The sequence below is a fragment of the Phalaenopsis equestris genome, unplaced genomic scaffold (assembly GCF_001263595.1).
Source record: "Phalaenopsis equestris unplaced genomic scaffold, ASM126359v1 Scaffold000840, whole genome shotgun sequence".
NCBI classification, from domain to species: domain Eukaryota; kingdom Viridiplantae; phylum Streptophyta; class Magnoliopsida; order Asparagales; family Orchidaceae; genus Phalaenopsis; species Phalaenopsis equestris.
Genome location: NW_018165280.1, coordinates 3571072 through 3590549, shown reverse-complemented (window position 1 = coordinate 3590549; position 19478 = coordinate 3571072). Strand labels below are relative to the sequence as shown.

The 19478-nt window shown below is 34.4% G+C and overlaps 1 protein-coding gene across 2 annotated transcripts; it reads left to right on the top strand.

Moving 5' to 3' along the window:
* Positions 1-3492: 3492 nt before the first annotated feature.
* Positions 3493-15292, top strand: LOC110031770 (YTH domain-containing family protein 3-like). Of its 2 annotated transcripts, none has more exons than XM_020735158.1 (6): positions 3493-3681; positions 11436-11840; positions 13739-14173; positions 14385-14597; positions 14798-14953; positions 15088-15292. In XM_020735158.1, exons 2-6 carry the CDS (start codon positions 11496-11498, stop codon positions 15160-15162), a joined length of 1224 nt encoding a protein of 407 aa, XP_020590817.1. In that variant the 5' UTR covers positions 3493-3681; positions 11436-11495; the 3' UTR covers positions 15163-15292. The 2 variants fall into 2 exon arrangements, with proteins under 2 accessions (XP_020590817.1, XP_020590816.1); XM_020735157.1 differs by having other exon boundaries at positions 3493-3727.
* Positions 15293-19478: the final 4186 nt, after the last annotated feature.

Sequence of the window (19478 nt, the reverse complement as noted above, 5' to 3'; positions counted from 1 at the left end):
TATATATATACATACATCTATATATATATATAGATATGTATATACATATACATGTATGCATATATATGTATATACATATACATGTATGCATATATATGTATATACATATACATGTATGCATATATATGTATATACATATACATGTATGCATATATATGTATATACATATACATGTATGCATATATATGTATATACATATACATGTATGCATATATATGTATATACATATACATGTATGTATGCATGTATGCATATACATATACATGTATGCATGTATGCATATACATATATACATATCCATGTATGCATATACATACATACATATCCATGTATGGATATACATACATACATATCCATGTATGGATATATATACATATCCATGTATGGATATATATACATATATACATATACATGTATGGATATACATATATACATATACCTGTATGGATATATGTACATATATACATATACATATATCCATACATATATACATATATATCTATGTATATACATATATACATATATATATCTATGTATACATTTATTTTACAACAATGGCAAAATCTTGATTCTGAAGAAAATAAGAATGTAACTTTTCAATTTATGTATATATATATATATATATATATATAAGTATACAAAAATATACACATATATTTATAATAAGAGAATAGCATAAGAAATTGGCTTGCATATCACATGATTCCAATGATTTACAAATCTAAGACCTAAAGTTTGTTTTTACAGCATAACGCTTTGGGTCTCATAATCAGATGCATAAACATACAGACCGCCCAATTCCTATGTATTTATATATCCTAACAACTAAACATTGCTTTTTTACATTCATACCACTCAAATATTTCATATAACATCAAATATCATTACTTCAACAACCAAACACTACTTATTACATTCATACCACCTTTTCCAACTTTAAATAGTTTATGTAAATTTATTAGGGCATTTACATACATACCACCCAATTCATATGCATTTAGGTATCTTAACAACCAAACATTCTTTTTTAAATTCATATCACCCAATTCTTTCATATAACAAAAAAATACCATTATTTTAAAATGAAATACACCATTTCATGAATAGGTAAGGTGTCATAAATATATATAGAAATTAAGTGGTATGTATGTAAATCATCCAAATTAGTCATCCAAATTAGTTGGTATTTCTGCTAATTTTTAACGGTTCTCTTGTAGTGAATGATAACATTGCTCCTAAATGAGCAAACCTAACTTTGGAGTTTCTAATGAGACTCTAACCTTTACAGCAAAAAGCACTTCATTGTTTAAGAGTTTAGCTTCATCATACCCAAAGGGTTTTACAATCTTCCCTATTTAATTAAATCAGCATCCTCGTTAGTTAGTTTTCTTATCCCAAAATCATCCCCTAGGTAGATATTCCTATCTTCATATTGGTATACTGCTTTGATACTATTTATGACAACATGAACTCTCATCAATCGATATATTGTTTGCTTGACATAATGGTCGCACGATTTTGCACCATCAGCGAAACTTCTCAGAAGGTCACACATCCCAAGATTGCTCCAGCATGAGCGCGACTAATCTGATGAGATTCCATCATTTACTTCGCGTCTCGGTGTTTAACAACTTAGCTTCATTCTAATTAAATGTTTAACACATACCACACAAAGTTTATAGTTGAATCCTAATTCATCCACAGATTCACACCACCAAAGAAAGAGTTAAAAGAGTAAGTAGAGCATGAAAAATAAAGGAAAATGAGATCCTTCATGTGTTATCCCCAAAATTTGTAATGATCCCCATATTTATAAGAGGATTTAGTTTTACATTTCAAATCAAGTATGCATTACATTCAAATCTTTGATCTATCATTGACATCCTCTTTTAGTATGGGATAAGTGTTTCTTATCAATCAACTCTAAGTCGTTAGGCAAGATGATCTTTTTGAGAGAGTTGTTGAGCTAACTTGGTCGAACATCTGCGCATCGGTCACCATATGCAAGCTATCTCGCATCACTTATTAGTTGAAATAATTGATTGTGTTGATTTATCTAATCGGCTTGGCAGCTCATACTCTCATCTATCTGATAACTAGTCAACCCACCATAGGCAACCGGTGCTTTGCTGCTCTTATTCCTCAGCTCATCAGCTTGGAAGGGGAACTTAACAAGGTAGCTCGTTAGTCAGTCGGCCCTATGAGCATTCATTTATGTATTTACGTATCAAACATCTAAAGTTTGATATTTACATTTATAGCACGATAATGTCATAAAGTTATACATGAAAATATATATTTTATATTTTAAAAATTAGTAGTTATGGTATTTTGGTGTGATGTTAAAGATTTCAGTTTTATGTATGTAAATATGGTCTAATTATTGGGCGCGGAGAGCGGATCCACTGTCATACAACCGCGATGTGCGGTTGTGATCGGAGAGCCCACGCAGCTCTGCGTGCGCTCTCCGCACGCAATAATTGCTCGTAAATATGAAAGTTCAGATCTTGGATACGTAAATATAAAAATTATGAGGTATGTGTTTGAGTACCCCCCTTATTTGTTACAAAATAAAATAAAATAAAAAATAATAATAATAATAATGCTGTCAAAAATAATTTTCGGGTGGTCAGCAAAAAATTAGGTCAGAATAAATATAATAAAAAAATAAGAAAATTACTTGCATACCACATAATTTTTATGTTTTTACATATCTAAAATTTAATATTTACATTTCGAATAGATCGGTGAAATTTTTTACTAGAAAAGCTATATTTCATTTTAAAATGTTAGTGCTGGTAGGGGTGTAAATGAACCGAACACAGACAACAGAGTTGTGTTCGTGTTCGGTTCGCTTGAAATAAGCTCGTGTTTGACATTATTCGTGATGCCAATGTTTGTGTTCGTTTCTTAACGAACGAGCCGAACATGAGCTGTTCGCGAACGATGAGCCAGTTTGACATCCCTAATATTAATATATATAAATAATATATTATATTAATTGTATAACTTATATTATATAAATACTAATATATTACTAATATAGTATATTAATATATTATTATTATTATTAATTTATTATATATTATAATTTATAAAATTTAATTTTTTAAAATATCATAAATTTTTTTATATAATTATTTTAAATTATTTTATATTTCGAACAATAACGATTTGTACATGAACAAACGTATCATTGTTCGTGTTTGGTTCGTTTAACTAATCAAATGAAAAAAAATTGTTCATGTTCGTCTCGTTTACTTATCGAACTAATCGAACACAGACTCATTGACGAACCGAACACGAACTGTTCGCGAACAACGAGTTTTTTTGACAGCCCTAAGTGCTGGTAGGTTTTTTATGGATATTTAAAATTTGAGTGTTATGGATGTAAATAAAATTGTATAGATATTAGCTATGTAAATACAAAAGAATGGCGTGGTATGTATGTAAATACCCCGAAAATAAATTAATTGACATCCCGGCTTAATTCGAAATCCCAACTCCCAGGAAGAAGCCTGTACGGGATTCGCATGTTTTTCTGCGCCCATTAGGTTTTCTGAGCCGCGTTTCTTCACCGCTTCTTTCTTCTTTAATCCAAATCTTAGCCATAACATCGCCTCCAGCGAACCTCTGGTCCGATTCGCCATCTTCGACTGGCTGTAGAGCTACAACTGCGCCGTGCGCCGTATGCTTCGGATAACACTTTCCCTTGTCTTCCGTCCGGGTACTTTTCTAGTGGACATTGCTCCATAATTAGATTTTGATGTTATACGAATTGTTGCATTTCTAAATTTGTTATTTTTCTTGATAAAAGAATGGATTTACAGTCGTAGGGAATGGGGGAGAACTTTTTCCCCCATTAAGCCATCATTTTTTAGTTAAATGCGGCGTGAGAACTGATATTTATTGATTGTAAGTAATGTCTGAAAGGCTCAATTTTGTAATATGAAGGAAATGCTTCAAGGCGATAGATAATTTTAATGTTATCATTGTTTCATCATGTAATTGTTGAAGCAAATTGTAATTTGTCAGAGAATTTGTTGTTTTGATCCAAAGCACGTCCTACTAGTGGTGTAACAATATATATAATTTTCCTCGGGAATTGATAGCATATATCTTTTTTATTCATGTTCTTCAAACTCCCTCTAATAATCTTCTATAAGTATCATGTGATATTAGAGCCCAAAATCTCAAACTACTACACGGCCAAAGAGATTTCTAGCCCCGCCGTCTCGCTGACTACTTGCCCCTCATTTGTATTCATCAACCCAGCAGCCACAACAGAAAAAGTGCTTTTTTTGCAGCTAAAATTGTGAGTAAAACTCAATATGGGACTAGAATATGATTTCCAAATGCTTGTCGGAAATGCAAACAATCACACAAGAAAGTCATTGAAAAACTTGTTGCATAAAAATAATAGAAGTAATTTTATAGTAACAACCATATAATAAAATGCAGAGTTTAACGCGCAACATTTTAGAAATAATAATATCGTTATGCGGTGTTTGGGTGCAACTTGGTTTTATGTTAAATAGGATTTTCAGTAAATCCTAATTTATCAAACACTGTGCTGACGGAGTTGGAGCTCGTGAGTGACGACAGAGTAAATCCCTCAAATTCTCCCCTCAATCAGATTTTGTAAATCTAGAGTCACATCTTAAAAGAGACGGAATGCCAGAAACAAATACAGAATTTGAGAAATTTTGATTCAACAGAGCGTTGGATTTAATTTTCATTTTCTTAGTATTTGGCTGGATTTACCTTAAATTCATGCTTAAATCCTATTAAAACTATGCTACCAAACACCCCCTAGAACATAGAATAATTGAACATTTCATTAAACCGATAAAAATGTATTGGAATACAAAAGTTAACTAGAATTCACAAAATACAAAGGCAACTCCTAAACCTTCCCTGCCTTCTCTTTCTCCTCTTCCCTCCTATTCTTCTGTTGTTGACTGCTACTCCTTTTGGGATCTCATGTCCTACAGCTCAACTTGCAACGCAATGATCTGAAAAATCTAAGTAGTGTTCTATGAATTTTAGGCAGATATTTGAGGATTTTAGGCACCCAATCGCGTTTCCATATGTCTTGCAAATATTGTGGTTTTTATAGCATACTCTCATTGATCACTCAAGTTCATAGTCAGAAAATGAATGCCATACAAAGTATTTCGTGCCCCATGCGCCTAGCCCATATATTATTTATTTCTTCCCTTCTATTGCTTGCTATCAAAGATAGTACTCTAACAGCTCAGAAAACCTTCTAAAAAACCTTCCACTGCAGGTGTCTGACTCTAAATTTACTTAGAAGCTTGAAGTCTGTTTAGAAATTAAAATATTTATAATTATTAATGTATTTCTCAAATTTTATTGATTTAAATGTATTTACATACTTATGTATGCTTGCTTTGTTTACCCACTATTGATCTCTCCAATGTTGATGTGTTCTTATGTGTAGTTCTACAGAGTTGGTGTCTCTTCCTTTAAGGTATAATACTATAACTCCAAACATCACCATATCGATGCCAAACAACCATAAAACTATTATAACTACACCCACTACCCATCATATGAAGACCTACTCCAATATAAAATTTTTAAACCTACCACCATGCTCTTTTTTATTCCCACCAAAATTTCCTTACCAGACTCTTTTGAATTTATCCTATCCCAAAAAGCCCTTCAGCATCTCAGATGGTGAGATGCTGTGTTTGCTTTGAAAAAGTCCGTCAACAAAATAACACATGGTACTTTGTCCCATAACAATCACATAGAAATGTGGAGCATTGTAAATTTGCCTTCCGAATTTAATGCCATCTGGATAGTATTATTGAATGTATTTGGCTGACCACGTTGCCCAGGGTTCCATCAACTACCTTTAATCTACTTCACTGAAACTTCCAATCCAATTATCGAACCCACAACTATTTGTGTTGTATTGAGCATTGTAATCTCCCAACAATGACTAGTTCATCAACCCACTGTCAACAATGTATCTTCTTCATAGAAACTCATCTTACGTTGTCTTCATGGCTCAGACACATGGCATAAGTGAATAAAACTTGCACATAATCATTCTATTTATGGCCACAAATAGGCCCCTTATGCATGGTTTGTCGAGCTCATGAGCTTTGTTCTTTCATTGGGCTTTATTATCATCATTTTGGATCCATAATTGTTCACCTATATTCATAAGTCAACGGGTTTTTGTTACACCCGTAACACGAATGGTCCAAGAGGGACCAATCAAATGCCATCCCACCAGCCCGCCAAACCAACGGGCAGGTCGATCTTGTTTGCGTGAAGAGGTGGAACAACATGTTGCCGCAGAAGAAGATAGAGAGAGGGTGGGGTCCACGAGAGGCTTAATTACATACTCAAGGAGAAGAAATTAAAACGGGTTTGGAGGGAAAGTGAAAAAGAAAAATTTTTGAAGGTTGTGGGAGTATTCTTTAAGGGGAGTAACCTATGGTTTGTTTTTCTTTAGACATTATTTTGTTGGTTGTTGTGTTTTCTTATTTTGGTGGTATTCCTAGCGACGTCTGTGATGTGGGAGAGCCCATCTACCTATCGAAAAATAGATCATATTTTGTATCTAGCTTTTTATATTTGTTTTTCTTAAGAGCAACCCCTTAGTTGACTTATTTTCATCTATCATCGTTTTGATATTGTTGCTTGCTGATTTTGAGTCTAGAGCTTATCAAATTGATATCAATGCCTAGATCTTGGTGGGATGACAACTATTTTCTCAAAATTGATCTTAAGTCGGGATATCACCAGATTAGGATGAATCCAGCGGATGTGCACAACACAACGTTGATACATGTAGGACACTATGAGTTCTTGGTAATGATGTTTGGTCTCACCAACGCCCTGATGATATTTCAGTCTCTTATGAATAGGGTTTTTCAACCTTACCTCCGGAGAATTGTCCTAGCCTTCTTTGATGACATTTTGATCTACAGTCGTACAGAGACACAACATGTGGGCACCTAAGGACAGTTTTGGAGACGTTGAAGGAGCACCAGTTGTATGCCAACTTGAAGAAATATTTTTTTGCACTGTTACAGGTGGAGTGCCTAGAGCATGCGATGACCAAAACGGGGGTAGTAGTAGATCAATCCAAGATCGAGGCTGTGGTTGAGAGGATTCATGGGTCTCACTAACTACTACTGGAAGTTCGTGAGAGAGTATGACACAGTAGCATGACCACTAACAGAGCAAAGTTGAAGAAAGACAATTTCAAATGGGGAGAAGCAGCAACACAAGCCTTTGGACATTTGAAGCGGTCATGACTAGCGTATCAGTATTAGCATTTCCAGATTTCAGTAAACTATTTGTGGTGGAGACGGATGTGTCAGGGTACGGATTGGGAGCGGTGCTCATGCAGGATCAACGGTCGATTGCCTACTTCATTCATGTTCTTATGGCCAGAGTGAGGCTAAAGTCAGTATATGAACGAGAATTGATGACAATTTTCTTGGTCATTCAAAAGTCACGACCCGGTTGTGACGAATTTTTTTGGTCAGGACAGATCAGAGGAGCTTAAAGTATCTTCTGGAGCAACGGATGGTGACCGAGGAGCATCAGAGATGGCTATCCAAGCTACTGGAGTATGATTTCAAGATTCAGTACCGACCAAGATTGGAGAACAAGACAACTGACGCACTGTCGAGAAAGGTGGAGAAACTCCATTTGACGACCCTATCATTATCATTAGTCCTAGATTTGGAAGCCTTGAGATAGAAGAGCAAAAGGGATGAGGAACTAGGGAAGATGAGAGCCAAGTTACTACGGGATCCAAATAGTCGTCCAGGATATGCATTGAGTGGATAGTGGCTGCTCCAGCAGGGGCGGTTCGTGCTACCCAAATCTTCAGAGTATATTTCCATATTATTACCAGAGTTTCATGGAAGTCCGATCGGAGGACACTCGGTGATGCAAAAGTCCTACAATCGTCTGACTGCAGAATTTTATTGGGTGGGGATGCGCAGAGTCGCAGATGACATGTTAGCAAAATGTGATGTGTGTCAATGACACGGGTACAAGTGACGATGGATTTTATCTAGGGGTTTTTACAGTCAGAAGGATTCACAGTATTATGGTGATTTTGAATAATCTAAGTAAGTATGCACATTTCATTCTCTTACGACATCTCTGCACTGTGGTCTTAGTCGCAACAGTATTTATCCTGTAAATGGTCTGTTTGCACGGGGTGTCGGAATCGATTGTATCGGATAGGGACAAGGTGTTCCTCAGCCCTTTCTGGAAGGAGTTATTCAAACAATCCTTAAGAGAAGAACCACATATCTTCCTCAGACGGATGGACGGACGAAGTGGTCAACCGGAGTGTGGAAACATATCTGCATTGTTTTGTATCTGACTCAACGAAGCTATAGGTTAAGTGGAATGCATGGGCAGAATATTGGTGTAATAATTCGTACCACGCCTCAACACAGACAACCCCTTTCAAGATATTGTATGGCCGGTATCCACCTCATTTGATGCATTATGGGCATAATACCACGTCGGTATCCAGTCTCAATTAGTACTTGGAAGAGAGGGACAGGATGCTAGCAGAGCTCGATGGGTATTTATTGAGAGCTCAACAAATCATGAAGAGAAAGGCAGACAAACATAGGAGAGAGGTGCAATTCGAGCCCGGAGACATGGTCTATTTGAAGCTGAGGCTCTACCGATAGAAGACATTGGCCAAGAGGAGAAACGATAAATTGTCACCGTGATGTTTTGAACCTTATGTGGTGATGACACGCATCGGTGCAGTGGCCAACCATTTGAAGTTATCACCATTGTCCACACTACATTCGGTCTTCCATGTATCACAACTGAGACATACGATTAGAGATCATACACCCTTATCCATACTACCACCGATGCTGATGAAGGACTTGAAGGTGATTTCGGATTTGCTAGAAATCAAAGGAATGAGCTGAGGAGTATGGGGAGCGAAGGAGATATTGGTCAACTGGAAAGGACTGTCAGACTATGAAGCAACATGGGAGTCTTACGAGGTGATCCCCAAGCAGTTTTCATTCTTCTTTCTTGAGGATAAGATACTTTTTTTGGAGGGGAGTAGTCTTACGGCCGTAATAGGATCGGTCTGGGAGGGACCAGTCGAATGCCATCCCATCGACCCGCCAAACCAACAGGCAGGTTGATTATGTTTGCATGAAGAGACGGAGCGGCATGTTGCCGCAGAAGAAGAAGGCAGTGATAGGGTGGAGTCCACTAGAGACTTAATTATATAATCAAGGAGGAGAAATTAAAACAGGTTTGGAGGGAAAGTGGAAAAGGAAAGTTTTTGAAGGTTCTGGGAGGAGTCTTTAAGTGGAGTAACCTAGGGTTTATTTTTCTTTAGGCATTATTTTGTTGGCTGCTATGTTTTCTTATTTTGGTGGCGTTTCTAGCGACGTCTAGGGTGTGGGAGAGTCGTTCTACTTCTTGAAAAGTAGATCATCTTTTCCATCTTGCTTGTTTGCATTTGTTTTCGGAAGGGCCGACCGGAAGAGCAGCCTTTATTTGACTTATTTCCATCTATCTACCGTCGTTTCGTTGTTGTTGCTTGCTGAGTTTGAATCCGGAGCGTATCAGTTTTCTATGTCGTGATTCATGTCAATGTTCTACACATCACTAGAAACTCATCATCAAATGTTCAATATGCCATTAGTGCCATTGCTCGTCAGTTCCATTAAGGGTCCCAAAGAGCATCAATATTTTATTGGGGTTGCAGCAATCTCAACTACCAATGGCTTCTACCTCTCTGAACATTCCTATGCTCATGACCTTCTTGAATAGTTTCATATGTATGGTAAAGGAAACAACACACCTATAAACTCATCCACTCCTATCTAGCTCCATCTAAACGGCTACAACAATGCCTCAAGAGTGCAATCGCTCATGGTTTATTTATTTGTCCTTCACTCAAACACTGAAATTCCATTTTGTTTGTGAAAAGTGATTGATGGTTCTCTAACAATCTCACACATCTCAACACATAATGAACTCGCCGATATCTTCACCAAGATGCTTGGCATGTCATGCTTCAACACTTTTTGATCCAAGATTGGTGTCTTCAATAGAAGCCACATCTTACGAGGGCATGTTAAGAAAATAATTCTAGACAATAAATCGTATTATTGTTTTTATTATTTCATCATGCAATTCTTGACAAAAATTTAATAACTTATAGCTTTTATTATTTCCATCTAATGTGACTCCTACTAATGGCTGTAATGATTCATACAATTCAACCTCCATCTAATATTTTCACAGAACTCTTGTACTCCAATAATAATTTTATCTCTCAACTACTGTATGTTTGACTAAATTTTATTCATTTAAACATGATTATGGTATCTAAGATGATAAAGACTGTAATCTTTCAGTTTACTATCATTTATTATAATTGTCGTGTCCTTACATCTAGATGTTACGAGAAGTCAAGCTTTTATCAAAGGGGATTTGAATGCCATTTATAATTATTATTTAGAATTGTTCAGCCAAACCAATTGATATTTTCTAGTAATATAAGATTGCATGGTAGTGTCAGGTAATATAATAACACCTAGATCAATATTTTGTTTTACCGATGATATTTGACAACGTGTTAATGATATCAGAATTGCATTTTTTTATATATTAATTTTCTTTGAAGATAGCAGCAATATGTATGGTCGTATGAATTAAGCTGGTTTGTTTTACAATTGGCTACAATTCATGAAACTTTTGTTTGTGGAGTGGTGAAGAGCACTATTATGAGGCTAAGTAGCCAAAGTTTATTAGATGCATTCAATTCATCAAGTAAGCATGTGGTTTTAGTTTGCTGTTTTCTGGTGGATAGCCTTTTGGAACTATCATGAAGTCTAAAATTTATTCCTTTTGTGATTCTAGTTTTTTTGTTTCTATGAGTGAAGTACCATGATAGTCCTCTGATTGTTTGTATGCGGTCATTTTTAACTCGGAGCCTTTAAAAGTGTCAATTTAGTCTTTAGAAATTTTTAATGTGGATGAAATAGCCCTTAGTTTAAAAAGTCTGGATACTAATTTGATACTTTTATAGACTTTAGGACTAAAGTAACCCCATGTAAACAATCAGGGGACTATTTGTCCACTTCAATAAATTCTATAAATGGATATCCTTGATATTCTTCAGGAATTATCATACTATCAGGCAGTAGGAACTGAGTATAACAAACTGTAGATCTTTCATAGATTCTTTTACTAGGATAACTTATAGAGGCTTATCTTAAATAAAAATCGTTTTGTCGAGTGACGGAAGATTTTACTGATGTTTTGAGAGATACTCTTTATATTTTGACATAAGTTCACTATTCAGCCTGCTTTTCATATATTCATGGATTTGTATACTTTCATCTCCAATCTTTTGTTGATCTTTTCTGATGGTTTAGGTGGAGGCTATCTCTATTGTCTTTTGCTTAACCAGGAACGATAAATTACCAGACCAAATAATGGCTTCTAAAGGTCAATCTGTTGGTCAGGAGCCCGCACAGGGGTATGCTGATAAAAAAGTGTCCTCTTTTTCTGGAGGAATGCCTTATTGCTCAAAGAATTTGGAATCAGATACTCCACTTTCAAGGACTGAATTGGATTTTCTACATTATCCGAATGCAAATGGTTCTTCCTCAAAACCTTCTACAACATCAAACTTGAAGGAGAGCTTGAATTTACAAAATTCTACGAAGATAAAAGTTGCAACGGACGGAATGGGCAGTACCAAGCAATTCGTATCAAAACCCGTCCAATCTAGTTCATCCTCGAATTTCCCTTGTCAATCTTTCGGCTATGTTAACAAGGTATGACAAATAGAAATCTTGTTAAGTTCATAATGGTTCTTACTTTTGGCCTGGACCAAAGAAACACTTATTTCATTTAAGGATGATTTACATGCATACCACTCAATTCCTTTGTATTTACATACCTAAAAACTAAATTTTAATTTTTTCATCTATGCCACCTTACTTACCTTACTGATGCATGAAAAGGTGTATTTCACTTCTTTAAAGTCGAAGTAGTGATATTTTTTATGTGATATGAAAGATTTGGGTGGTATAAATGTAAAAAATAAATTTTAGGTGTTACATATGTTAATAGGTAGTAATTGGGTGGTATGCATGTAAATGCCTCTTCATTTAATTTATGAGATATTGAGCATCCTCCTGTTGTGAAAATTTCTTTTATTTGCATCATGCTTTTTGTTAGTTGACCAACTAAACTATAACAACAACAATAACAAGCTTTTATCCCACTAAGTGGGGTCGGCTACTTGAATCCTTATTCTCCATTGTGTTCTATTGAGTGTCATATTTTCATTTAATTATAATAAATGAAGTTTGTTTTATACAACGTGCCCAAATCTTTTTAGGTCTATCTCTACCTTTCTTAATATAAGTCAAATCTAAAACATACATTCTTTTAAATGGATCATCAAATGGTCGACATTTAATGTGACCACTCCATCTAAGATGACTCTCTCTAATCTTGTCTTCCATTGGGAGCTACACCGACCCTTTCATGGACATTCGTTTTGCATTTTGTCTCTAAGTGTCAAGCCACTCATCCACCTAAGCTCATTTCATCGACACTTAGTTTTATGCTTGTCTTTTATAGGACAACATTCTGCGCCACAAAGCATTGCAGGTCTCATCACCATCTTATAAAACTTTCCTTCAAGTCTATGTTATACTTTTCTATTACATAATAGGTCCAATGCATTCCTCCACTCCAACCATCCAACTTGAATTCTTCTAATAGCATACCCATCTTTGTCACCATTACTTTGAACAATATACCCAAGATATCTAAAATATTCATTCCTTTTAATAATTTGATCGCCCATTGTTATATTCTGTCATTAGATCTACTACTAATAAAATTAGATTCCATGTATTCAGTTTTAGATCTACTAAAACGAAGGCCTTTAATCTCTAATATAGACCTCTATAATTCAATTTTTTTCCTAAACTCTTTCTCTTGTCTTATCCACAAGAAGGATATCATCAATGAAAATCATACACCAGGTGCATCATACACCAAGATACTTTCTCTGGTAAATCTCCAGTAAGAGCTTCTATAACTAATGCAAAAGAATATGTGCTTAAAGCCGATCCCTGATGTAATTCAACAGAACTAAGAAAATACTTGGTCAATCCTCCTGCTGCTCTAATACAAGTAACAACTCTAGTATACATATCCTCAATGACTTGAATATAAGCCATATCAACAACTTCTTTTCTAGAACTCTCCAAAGAATTTCTCTTGGAACTTTATCATAAGCTTTTTCTAAATCAATAAAAATCATATGTAGATCCTCCTTACTCTCTTTGTACTTCTATATCAAATCTCTCAATAAATGTATAGCTTCCATAGTAGACTTGCCCGGCATAAATCCAAATTGATCATGAGATAAAGTAGAACTGCCAATCTAATCTGTTTGATTGAAAATAACGTGCTTCTAGTTTGATTACTTCAATCATTATAGTCTATATGTTTATGGATCTGCAGAAAGCTACTCTTTCTTATTTCCACGAATCTAATTATTTAAAACTCTTTGCATGTTTTAACATGCTTTCCTCTTAATTAAAAGCTTGCTTTATAATTTTCTGATATTTTTTTTCGTATGGACAGTCTGATGAATGTTCTTATTTTGGCATTTTTATTTTGAAGTGATCAATTAATCTTATTTTAAAACCAGTTTCAGGCTCCAAAGCATAGTTATGATAAATTTCCATTCCGAGATGCGAAGGATTACCACATCTCAACAAAGATACCCTCAGCTTCTTATCGACCACAGGACAGAAAATTTAATGGTTGCTCTGAAACTTCCACTGAATTAGTCCGCGGACCTCGTGCCGACAGAATTCACTTTCCTTCTTCTGCAGAAAAAAATGAACTGAGCCCATTAATCAGAAGAGATCAATTTAACAAATCAGATTTCGAGACTAAATATACGCATGCGAAGTTCTTTATGATAAAGTCATATAGTGAGGAAGACATTCACAAAAGCATCAAGTATAATGTGTGGGCAAGTACTCCTAATGGGAACAATAAGCTGGAAGCAGCTTTCAAGGAGGCCCAAGCAACTGTGAATGAGAATGTTCCGATGTGCCCCGTCTTCCTGTTTTTTTCGGTGAGTTTCGATATAGCGGGTTTCCTATATTTATATTGATTTATGAACTGTATTTTCACTTCAAATTATTAACCATTTTTATTTCTCTGAATTCAATCTTGCATCAAGTTTCTTTTAGTGGTATTGTGAGTTTTGAGTAAAATGTCCAAATAAGCTTTGCTTCTAGATCAATATTTAGAAAAATAATTCAAGGAAAGTTTCTGAATTTCAGGTAAATGCAAGTGGACAATTTGTTGGGTTGGCCGAGATGATCGGACCCGTTGACTTCAACAAATCCATGGAGTTTTGGCACAAGGATAAATGGAACGGTTTTTTTCCGGTGAAGTGGCACATGATAAAGGATATTCCCAACAAATATTTTCAAAATATCAGACTTGAAAATAATGATAATAAGCCTGTAACTTTCAGCAGAGACACACAAGAGGTACTACTGCCTACTTCTTGATTTAATGCATGGGCATGATTGTAAATGTTTATGTAAACAGCAACTACTTTTATTATTGTTTTGAAATTTGGGGACGGCAAAATTTAAATTTTTTTGAATGAAAAATTGCCTGCGCTCAGATAAATTTCATGAATTTATCATCTTGAACTGATTGAGTTGGATGCTTTTCTATCCTGTAGATTGGGCTTCCTCAGGGCCTAAAAATGCTGCAATTTTTCAAGGGCTACCCACTGGCAAGATCTCTGCTTGATGATTATGACTTCTATGAAAAAAGGGAGAAATTTCTGAATGACCAAAGGACAACTCAGCAACAGTTCTCCCAAACTATGTATTCTGTATGTGCTACTTCTGATCTTTCAATTTAAATATGATGATGGTTTATAAAATGTCATATTTGCATTATAATTTCTAATTTTCATTGTTGAATAGGCTTATGATTGTTATTAATTTATAATTTTTTTATTGGCAGGAGGATTGGGAGGCAGAATTTGGTCAGATGAGTATATCAGGAAACCAGTGGCCTTCATATGGCGATGCATTTTAGTCCCATCAACAATCCTTGAAATATTTCTGTGAACAATCATGTTGTACAATTTGCCGAACTTAACCTTTGGTCAAGTGTTCTTCATGAGACAATTATGTTTGTATATCTTTGCTCAATCACTTTTCTGTCAGTTAATTTTATGTGAGCCACTCTAGAGATAGTTTTTCTTTTTCTTTTTTGCAAGATTTACATGCATACCATTACATTTTGCCACTCAGTTCTTGTGTATTTACATATCTGACACCAAAACTTTGATTTTTACATGTCATCTTATCTTTGTATGATAAGGTGTATTTCATTTTTTACATGTTAAAATAACTGTTTTTTATGTGATATGAAAGATTTGGGTGCTATAAATGTAAAAAAAAAAGTTTTGGTGTAGAATGTAAATACATAAGAAGTTTAAGCTCTCGACCAGTAGGTTGAGGTTCCTTTAATTATTAAGTTAATTTTTTTGTGGATCACCTGGTAAGTCACCTCTTTTATATTTCATAAATAATGTCATTCATTTTTTTTATCATCATATATCACTAGAGGTTTAAACGAAAAGAGCTTGTCTTCATGTTTGGTTCGTTTGAAATTTAGTTTGTTCGAAATAAGCTCATATTCGAAATTGCTTGTGAAGTCACTGTTCGTAGCGAATGGCCCGAACACGAAGCGAACCCGCGCTGTTCGCGAACGACGAGCCAATTTGACATCCCTACTATATATATATATATATATATAATCTCTGTATTAGTATATTAATATATTATTATTATTAATTTATTATATATTATAATTTATAAAATTTAATTTTTTAAAATAAAATATTTTTTATATATAATTATTTTAAATTTTTCTATATTTCGAACAATAACGATTCAAACACAAACGAACACATCATTGTTCGTGTTTGGTTCGTTTAACTAACCGAACGAAAAATATTTGTTCATGTTCGTCTCGTTTACTTGTCAAACAAATCGAACACGAGCTCATTAACGAACCGAACACGAACTGTTTGCGAACAACGAGTTTTTTTTACAGCCCTATATATCACTAATCAATAATAAAAATAAATGCGACATACTTGGCCAACTAATATTTATGTACCTACGTATGTTAAAATTATAGTAAAGACTAATAAAAAGACATGATTCGATGAAAATCACTTATGTTCATAACCAGATAATAAGAATAGGTAGGGGTGTGCATTTGGTTGGTTTGGATGGATCAGCTTGTAAAATTTTCAAATCGATAGGAACCGAAATCTAAAAACCAAACAATTGATCTAAAGTAATTTTCATCAGAACCGAACCATTCAAATTGAACCAAAATTTGGTTTGATCAATCAACATAAATAAATAAATAAAAATTGATTTATTAATAATAATAAATGCATACAAATACAATGACATAATTACAACAAATCAAATTCAATTAATTAAAATAGTATGATTACAAAAAAAAAAGTTGTAAAAACAAAACCAATGGAATAAAATTCCTAAAATAATAATTAATTGATAAAGATAAAATATGAGTTACAATCTATTGAAAAACACGTGAATCAATGAAATCCTTGGCAATGTGGAGTCGTTAACTTTTTCTCTGCTTGAAGAATGATTTTGAATCTACGAACAAGGCAAATGAGAATTATCAGTGAAAGCTCAATAGAATTGTTATGTATGTGAATTTCCCAAATTAAATGTTATTCTGAACCTTATTTTATATACAACACTTGAGCATCATCATATAACCCTTGAAATACAAGTATCATGTAAAAGAGTTTGTTTAACAACTGACACATAACCTTTCATTCAAAGAATCAACTATATGTGTCTTACTGCGCATTATATTGATGAACATTGTAAATTGAGCAAAAGAGTAATTAACTTTTCTCTAAGTTATAGTCATGGAGGGAGAAGAAGTTGAAAAATGCTTAATTAATTGAGGGGTTGATGCAATTTTTACATTTTCAGTCAATAGTGCAAGTCTTATTTGCAATATATATATATAAGATGTGGGAGTATTTTGGATTGTAAGTTCTTATACATGAGATACAACACTCATATCATAAATCTAATTGTTCATGATGTGTTCTACGATTGAATGACCATGTAAATTTCCCAAATTAAAATTTTCTGCCTTTAGGGGAGTGTAGTGTAAAAAAAAGAGCATTCAAGCATAAATACCCTGGTGCCAACTTGCAAGGTGGTGAAGCCTCCCATTCTAAAAACATAACCTTCACTTTTCTTCCTCACATTCATGCTACTGAAGATTTAAGTCATTCCAGGCATACATGCTCATAACTCATAAAGTAAACTTGTTTTTCAGCACTAGAAGATTGAATGCTTTAAACCATTTAAGTTGAAACTCCATCCAAAAAATGCAAAGACCAAAGAAAAAGAAAAAAAAAAAGAACAAAAGCTAAAAAACAAGCTTTTAAAATTCTACGATATAATCATATAAAAGCTTAGGGCCCATCAAACCATAATTTGAAACCTCGTTCAAAGATATCAATTAGCATAATCCTCGTAATCTTCATGATCTTATTTTTTTTTTATGATAAAAAACAAAAAATGATAAAGACTAAAGAATAACATACACTATGTTTATTATGACAAAAGGCAATATAAGTTATTTGTTGGCTGCCTAAAACTAAACTAATATTAACAAATCCTTGCCACTTCTCACTTCCCACTCCCACCAAACTTTAAAATAGCATAAACACTCAAAATGCTATTTCTATATACAATGAAAAACAGTAAAACACATGGCCAGAAAGCAACAGAGCCTTATAACCAAATCAAATAGAACCAATAAATTTCTTAACCCTACTGCTCAGTTGGGATTGAGAAACGCATACCTTCGTTGTATAAGAAGATAGAGTAAAGAAAATTAGAACAACAACTAGAAGACGAAAGAAGAAATTTCAAAATAGAGATAGGTGAGATTCGTGGGAACCGAGATGTCCAAAAGAACCAAAACTCTTCAGGAGACTCCTGATTCCCCATTTCCACCTTTGAAGACACCTCTGCTCAGTCCCTTTACCTCGTTGAACATTTACCACCAAAGAGGAAATGCCTTTACTCGACGTAGGAGAGGGATCAAGATCCAAGGACGAGGCAGAATGGGGCGTGCGGTGTAGACTGCGCAAGGCACAAAATAAACACCAAGTAAATATCGCTCTTTGTCTCTTCGGCTCTTCGGCGCGAGAAATATTTGCGTAGAACAGAGTTGTTCTGGTGGGGGTAGGGGAGTTATATTCGGGTTATATCGGAGGTTATAAGGGGGTATAATTCAGATATAATTTTATTGTACTCCCTGAATAACCTCTGATGTACGCAGAGCTGCGTACATAAGATGTACGCAAATATTTTCCCTTTGGTGCCGCACTTTGCTATCATAAACAATTTGAGTTAAAATTTTTATAACCCGAACCATAACCATAAAACCTGATAAGGATACATTTGAAACCGTTAAGCGAACAGTTGATTCCAAAACCGATTTAAAATATCGGAACAGTTCGGTTTATTTGGATTTAACCAAATAGTGCACACCCCTAACGCAATTGACAGGACACAGAATAAACACTAAGTAAAAAATCGCTATTCGACTCTTCGGCGTCGTGCTCCGCTATTATAAACCATTCAGTTTATGGTCGGTTCGGGTTAAATTTTTTATAACCAAAATCATAATCCAAAAATCAAAAAACGAACCGTTGATTTCAAAATCGAACCAAAATATTGGAACGGTTTGGTTCATTAGATTTAACCAAATAGTGCACACCCTTTGGTTTAGTATTTCCTTTTTCATTATAAAAACCCAACTGCCACTAGGAATTAATTTGAATTCAAATCAAACCTATAACAAATGACAATAATATATCAATGAATCAAATTTTGTTCAGAAACCAAATTTGAGTAAATACAAGCAAGCGGTCACGCGAATAATCCTCCTTAACTATGCTGCAGTAATTAGCAGAGTAACACATTCAATTACCCCACTTAAATCCACTGATTTCATTTTGTTAAATCGATCATAATTTTTCAGAACAATTCTTATTCCGACACAAACTCAATCCCAACCGTCCAAAGTAAAATGCAAATCTGAGATAATTGCCAAGTAAAATACATATAATAATATAGGGCTGTCACAATGGCAAATAACTCATGTTCAGCTAATTAACTTATATTTGATTCGTTCGCTAAACAAATCAGTCGAAAAATACACGAGTTCTATTCGTTCGCTAAACAAATCAGCCGAAAACTTTTTTTTTTTTGCACTCGATATATAAATGAGTCATTGAAAAAAATTTGTTCTTTCATATTTGGCAA